Here is a 7,500-nt window from a genome sequence, read left to right on the forward strand (position 1 = left end):
TGACTAAAAAATATATACTTTACAAAAATGACTCAATTCTCAAAACTGAAGAGTTAGACCACACGCAATCTCAGTTTGACAGAACATTTATTTTTATAATTGCAAGGTGCAGAAACAGCAGACATGTTTTTAAACCTGTTATGCCAAAGCTGATGGAAATATTAGTGCAGGTCATGAGTTTATGTATGTGTGTATGTATGTGTGTGTGTGTATGTGTGTGTTTCAGGGGAACTCTCACATTACTTGCATGCCAGGGACAGTCCGTCGCTGGAATTATCCTCCGCCACTTTGTATAGGTAAGCCTCTCACCTCTGCACACCTCAGTTCTGTGTGTGTTTGAGAGAGTGTGTGTGGGTGAGTGCATTTAAGTTCTGCTTGTGGTTCTGCTTATCTGTGTGTGTGTGTGTGTGTGTGTGTGTGTTGTGTGCGTGCGTGCGTGCGTGCGTGCGTGTGTGCGTTTGCGCGTGTGTGTGTGTGTGTGTGTGTGTGTGTCTTACACCTCAATCCTGCTCTCGTCTGTATCATATTGTGTACGCCCCTTTTGTTCAGATCTTATTTGATCTCTCTTCTTTCTTCTCTCTCTCTCTCTCTTTCTCTTTCTCTTGCTCTCTTTCTCTCTCTCTCTCTCTCTCTCTCTCTCTCTCTCTCTCTCTCTCTCTCTCTTTCTCTTTCTCTTTCTCTTTCTCTCTCTCTCTCTCTTTCTCTTTCTCTCTCTCTCTCTCTCTCTCTCTCTATCTCTCTCTCTGAGTGACACGTGTCTCATTTCTCTTCTCTTTTATGTCTCTTCTGATCCCTTCTTTCTTCCTCTATCCTCCCACCCATCTGTCCGTCTCTGTTCCTCCTGCTCCACTTCCTCTCTGTGGCTTTTGCTAAGTAACAAAGATCAGTTCAACAAATCCTCCTCAGCCCATCAGCCTTTTAGTCTTGACCCGCTGTGAAACTGAAATGTGTGTGTGTGTGTGTGTGTGTGTGTGTGTGTGTGTGTGTGTGTGTGTGTGTGTGTGTGTGTGTGTGTGTGTGTGTGTGTGTGTGTGTGGGTGGGATACAGGGACGCAAGCCTTTTAGTCTTGACCCGCTGTGAAACTGAAATTGGACGAGGAGAAGAAGAAAAAAAAGAAAAGAAAAATGGTTTCATCCGGTTTGTGTTTGGTCCTCCACGCGGTGCTTAGACATAAAAGACGGGATTCTGCAATAGTCTCTTTGGGATGATGAAAGCGATCAAGGACAGCGAGGGGTTTTGTGAGGTTTCCTGATATCCTCTCAAAGTAAACGGTGGACATGCATGACTAGGTTAGATCAGAATTATAAAACAGTCTTAGACTGAGTGAAGGAGAGAGTGTGTTTGTGTGTGTGTGTGTGTGTGTGTGTTTGTGTGTGGGTGTGTTTGTGTGTGACTGTTTGTGTATGTATCTGTGTCTGTCTGAGTGCATGTGTGTATGTGTGAATGAGTTAATGAGTGAGTGAGTGAGTGAGTTTGTGTTTGTGTGTGTGTGACCATGGTGTGTGACCAGGTTTGACCAGGTTTGACCATGTGTGTGATCACAGCGCTATTGGCCAGCCAATCTCACGCTGCTACTGGCCAGCCAAACTCTCACTGCCATTGGCCAGCCAATCTCACGCTGCTATTGGCCAGCCAAACTCTCACTGCTATTGGCCAGCCAATCTCACGCTGCTATTGGCCAGCCAAACTCACTGCTATTGGCCAGCCAATCTCACGCTGCTATTGGCCAGCCAAACTCTCACTGCTATTGGCCAGCCAATCTCACGCTGCGATTGGCCAGCCAAACTCACAGCGCTATCTACCCATTTTTAGCTATGACTGTACTCCATATTCTTCCTCTTGCTTGCTCTTCATTCTTTGTTTACTCTTTTCTCTATCTTCATCTCTCTCTCTCTCTCTCTCTCTCTCTCTCTCTCTCTCTCTCCATCTCTCTCTCTCTGTTTCTCTCTCATACTCTTCTTCAAACACAGTACAGTTTGTACTTCAGAGAGCCATTTGGATCAGTCCGTGAGCTCCGTCTGTTTCTCCATGTCTGGGCTCAGAGAGAGAGCTTCTGGTCAGAGAGAGAGCTCCTGGTCAGAGAGAGAGCTCAGACTGCTCCTGGTCACAGCTATGTGGGCAAGCGGAGGGGCGGTGGGTTCGACTGGGGAAGAGTTGGGGGCGCTGGGTTGAGCGAAAGAGACTGAAAGGGCCTTTGATAGTCTTCTAGGGTGAATTGCCCCCATTTTATATAAATGAAAGATATATGCTCTCTCTCTCTCTCTCTCTCTCTCTGTGGCCCGTGCCATCGGGGGCAGAGGATGCTGGGTATCTGGCTTTGTTTCTCTATCCTTTCTTTTCTCTTCTTTTTTTTGTTCAAAACCTAAAGAGGCTTTGAAAGGTGTGTCAAGCTTTCCACTAATGCTTTTTACAAGAACTCAGCGGCTCCTCAGGTATCTGCTGTTGCCATGGCTGCCTCAATCCATGGTGTTGTTCGAATGGATGGATGTGTGTGTGTGTGTGTGTGTGTGTGTGTGTGTGTGTGTGTGTGTGTGTGTGTGTGTGTGTGTGTGTGTGTGTGTGTGTGTGTGTGTGTGTGTGTGTGTGTGTGTGTGTGTGTGTGTGTGTGTGTGTGTGTGTGTGTGTGTGTGCGTGTGTGTGTGTCTGTGTGTGTGTGTGTGTGTGTGTGTGTGTGTGTGTGTGTGTGTGTGTTTGTGTGTGTGTGTGTGTGTGTGTGTGTGTCTGTGTGTGTGTGTGCTTTCTCTCCCTTTTGTCTTCCTTTTGGCTGGTCATTGGCACCTAATCAGTCTGGTCATGCCCCCCTCTCTCCCGCTGCGTCCTGCTGTGTCCTGCTTCGCCCCTGCTGTGACTCCAAAGCCCTGTGTGGTGGCATCCGGGAGGACATGGAGGGAACCATCCTCAGCCCTGGTTTCCCTGGAAACTACCCCAGCAACAGTGACTGCACCTGGAGGATCTACCTACCTGTTGGCTTTGGTGAGAGACTGTATAATATCATACATAATATAATGTTATATAATAATATAATTCTATAATATATACTATATAATATAATTATTAATAACTTATAAAATGGTCTGAATGCCTTCATACTGTATATTCTCCTTGACAGGTGCCCATGTACAGTTCCTGAACTTCTCTACGGAAGCCAACCATGACTTCCTGGAAATCCGCAATGGACCTTTTGAAACGAGCACTGTGATTGGCCGGTTCAGTGGAGAGGAAGTGCCGCCGCCTCTCTTCACCACCTCCCATGAGACCACAGTGTATTTCCATAGCGACCACTCACAGAACCGGCCTGGCTTCAGAATGGACTACCAATGTAAGCCAGTGATGCCCCCAATCAAAACAGCAACAATTTTACGAAGTTACAGAGGAGATTATATTGCTTTCATATTGATGGGCTGTAATTTAGCTGCACACAGTCAACTGTAAATCTCTTCTGTGGACGTAAATCAGATGTGGGAGGGATAAAAACAGCAGCATAAATAATACCTCTGCGATGGCAGCCGTATCAGGGCCATATCAGGGCCATATCAGGGCTGTATATCAGGGCCCTATCAGGGCCGTATAAGGGCCACATCACATATCAGGGCCATATCACATGTCAGGGCCATATCAGAGCCATATCAGGGCCACATCATGGCCAGAGCTAGTTTCAGAGGCAGCTGGCATCTTGTTTTGAAACACCACAGCCTCCTTTTTGTCACTTTCTGAGTTTGTGTGTGTGTGTGTGTGTGTGTGTGTGTGTGTGTGTGTGTGTGTGTATGAAACAGAACGGGCAAATCTTTATTGGAGTTGTTTTTCTTTTCTGTTTTAAATGCCCCTCCAGTCTGACCTTGTGTCTGTGAGAAAAGCTGAGGTGACCTGCCACAGGGCTATTTTGCGGAGCTGTTCGGTGTTACGAATACAGAGGGCTTTTCTCTCCTCACGCATTTGCACCCAAGAAATAAACATTTTTATTACTATTATCTACCCAGCGATAGGAGGAACGGAGCTCACATGTACATTATAATTCTGTTGGAGAATCCAAAAGCCGTCTCCACTATTTCCATAATGGTCTTTGCATTTGCATACAAACCCAGTGTTAGGTTAAAAATATGCATCAGCCCACAGCCGTGGCGTCAAACTCTCTCACACACAAAAGATGCTCTGATCCATAGAAATCAATTCTCTTTGACATAATTCATGCCCTTGGTCTTCAAGCCTCACTGCCTGTAGTCCTTTGTATTTTAATACGCACCTGGTGAGAATCATTTCCCAGCGCAGCTCAGCGCAGGTAGGTTTTGATGAGGCTTGAGATGCAGCTGTCAGGAGAAACCGCCCTGGATTGATCTTCACAGGCAAGAGAGATGCAGAAACACAGCAAACAAAATAAACCATCACAACACGAGGCGTAGAACTCACACAGGTGACTTAATATGAGGGCAGAACAGAGGCAGAACAAGCATAGAACTCACACAGCTGACTTAAGATGAGGGCAGAACAGATGCTGGATGCCTATGGCACACATGGCTGATCTGGATTTAATATGGCACAGATCTGGATCTGATCTGGATTTAATATGGCACAGATCTGGATTCAGTATGGCACAGATCTGGATTTAATATGGCACAGATCTGGATCTGATCTGGATTTAATATGGCACAGATCTGTATTTAATATGACACTGGTCTGGATTCAGTATGGCACAGATCTGGATTTAAAATGGCACAGATCTGGATTCAATAGAATAGCCAACCTCATGTGATGGACACATTTTAGAACATTAAACAGTGCTTCTAATGATCAAGAGGGATTTAAGTGTCATTTTCAGTTATAGTATATTAATAACTGTAAACAGCATAGGCTATACTCTGTGGCTATTCACTGTAGGGTACTCGTCAAATGAATACATGTAGGCCTAGCCTCATTTTCAGTCAGATCACTGCCACATTGTTTTCAGAGTTGTTGTTGCAGCAGTCTTTTCTTCTTTTAGATGAAAAGCTCTCGTTTGGGCTGAAGTCTTCCAGAAGTATTTCTTTGAGGGGAAAGTTTGTGTGTGTGTGTGTTTGTGCGTGTGTGTGTGTGTGTGTGTGTATGTGGGGTTGTGTGTGTGTGTGTGTGTGTGTGTTTTGTTTCCAATGAAACTGGTGTGGGTGGCATCGGTGCGGAGCCCTGGTCCATGCCAGTGATAGCTGCCATCGATCTGGAAGCCCAATCACGGCCTCAGCCACCAACATGATTAGAGCTAGGGCAGCCACTCACACTGCTGATAAGGCTGGCTATAATAGACTGCTGCTATGAAGTCTGACCACTGTGTGTGTGTGTGTGTGTGTGTGTGTGTGTGTGTGTGTGTGTGTGTGTGTGTGTGTGTGCCTGCCTCTGTGTCTATACATGTGTGTTTGTGTGTGTGTGTGTGTGTGTGTGTGTGTGTGTGTGTGTGTGTGTGTTTCTGTCTCCACAGTCTATGAGCTGCAGGAATGCCGGGTGCCTGAGATGTTCCGGTACGGTGTGATCGTGGGCGCTGGCTATAACGTGGGTCAGTCCATCACCTTTGAGTGTTACCCCGGTTACCAGCTGGTCGGACAGCCAGTCCTCACCTGTCAGCACGGAACCACTCGGGACTGGGATCAGCCGTTCCCCCGATGTGAAGGTAGGTACCACAACACCATTGAGCCATCAGAACACAGAACTTCATAGAACCACCAGAACACTGAAATGAACAGAACCATCAGAACACTGAACTGAACAGAAACACCAGAACACTGAACTTAACAGAACCACCAGAACACTGAACTTAACAGAACAATCAGAACACTGAACTGAACAGAACCACCAGAACACAACTTAACAGAGCCACCAGAACACTGAACTTAACAGAACCATCAGAACACTAAACTGAACAGAACCATCAGAACACTGAACTAAACAGAACCATCAGAACACTGAACTGAACAGAACTATCAGAACACTGAATTTAACAGAACCATCAGAACTCAGAACTGAACAGATGGGTGTGTAAATCAAAAGCTCCTTTATACAGTATACTGTATGTTTCAGAGCACAGTGTGAAGTGGAGATCCTAAATAAAATGCATTTTTGTATTAGTATGAGATGTTTCAAACGTCATTAAACACCATAATGCAATACTGAATCAGTACAATAGACTGAGCAATGAGCAAATGGAGATCAGATCTGTCACAGATTTATGTGTGCTCACATGAATATAGCACTTTATTACAAGTTTATTACAGATTAATTACACATCATTAAGTTAAGCTTTCACAGATATTGCGGTTTAGTCACATTCCACTCTAATCATAAGATGCTTTACTGATATTTGTCACTGCAATAACTTCAAGTGACAATACATAGACTATACATAGTCATTAGTTGTGTTTTGGCCCGTTCCAATGCGGTCAAGAACTTTGGGTTGGGAGATTGGATGGACGCCCGGTCTGGGCCGGTAAAACTTTAATTGTCCTTCGCCGGTAAAACTTTAATTGTCCTTCGACAGTGAAAACACTCCATCATTTCTGGAAAGGTACAGCGATCTCCAGGGGAGTACAGCGCTAAAACTTTTCAGAAGACTTTGCTAATTTCCTCAGTGTGTGTGTGTGTGCGTGTGTGTGTGTGTGTATGTGTGTGTGTGTGTGTGTGTGTGTGTGTGTGTGTGTGTGTGTGTGTGTGTGTGTGTGTGTGTGTGTGTGAGAGCGTTTGAAAGACATGGGGGGGACGAGTGTGAGAGTGTGGAGAGTGAAAAAATGTAAATGCGTGTCCATTTCCATAAACCATTAGTGGAGCTTGGAGTGCTTTGGAGCACCCTTACCAAGCTGCCCCAGCACAATCAATACCCCGTCGAGAAGTGAATTGGGAACGAGGGGGCAACCAGAAGAAGAATGGTTCTTCTCTCTCTCTCTCTCATTCTCTCTCTCTCTCTCTCTCTCTCTCGTTCTCTCTCTCTCTCGTTCTCTCTCTCTCTCTCTCCAGCGCCTCCTCCTTGACCCACATTCTTGCGTTCCCTCCATCAATTACCCTGTTAGGCTGGGTGGCCTCCGCGCAGCGGGCACCGTGTCACATGCACGGCTGGGCCTCCGCTGAACGGCCTTCTGGGAAAGGAGAGGAGGGGAGGAGAGGGTCTCTTTCCTTTCATTATCCCTTGCTTTCTTCACACTTGCCTCTCTCTCTCTCTCTCTCTCTCTCTCTCTCTCTCTCTCTTGTTCTGTTGTTCTCTCCTGTTTTGCTTCTCCTCTCCCCTGCTTTGTGGCAGATGAATTGTAGGCCAGGTGTTAGTGGGAGAGGGTTACTGTGGAGAGGCTGTCACACACACACACACACACACACACACACACACACACACACACACACACACACACACACACACACAGCGTGCCTAAAGAGTATGAGTCACCACGGAAGTGTGTGTCTGGCATCAGAATGAGAGTGAAAAGTGTTCAGCTTATCCCTACTGTGGGTGTAATGGAATGGGCCCAGGCACTTCCCCACTGTTCTGATATGGT

At 46.1% G+C, this 7,500-nt stretch overlaps 1 protein-coding gene across 1 annotated transcript in view; it reads left to right on the forward strand.

Annotated features, from left to right (window-relative positions):
- The window catches only part of csmd2 (CUB and Sushi multiple domains 2), a 385,351-nt gene that overhangs the window by 293,204 nt on the left and 84,647 nt on the right, over window positions 1–7,500 (forward strand). Inside the window, exons 39-43 of the mRNA XM_048230148.1 lie at window positions 227–296; window positions 2,858–2,974; window positions 3,111–3,320; window positions 5,445–5,633; window positions 7,251–7,257. Coding sequence (XP_048086105.1) covers window positions 227–296; window positions 2,858–2,974; window positions 3,111–3,320; window positions 5,445–5,633; window positions 7,251–7,257 — 593 coding nt within the window. The remainder of the gene's footprint in view (window positions 1–226; window positions 297–2,857; window positions 2,975–3,110; window positions 3,321–5,444; window positions 5,634–7,250; window positions 7,258–7,500) is intronic.

This window comes from Alosa alosa, chromosome 20 (genome assembly GCF_017589495.1).
Source record: "Alosa alosa isolate M-15738 ecotype Scorff River chromosome 20, AALO_Geno_1.1, whole genome shotgun sequence".
Taxonomy (NCBI): Eukaryota; Metazoa; Chordata; class Actinopteri; order Clupeiformes; family Clupeidae; genus Alosa; species Alosa alosa.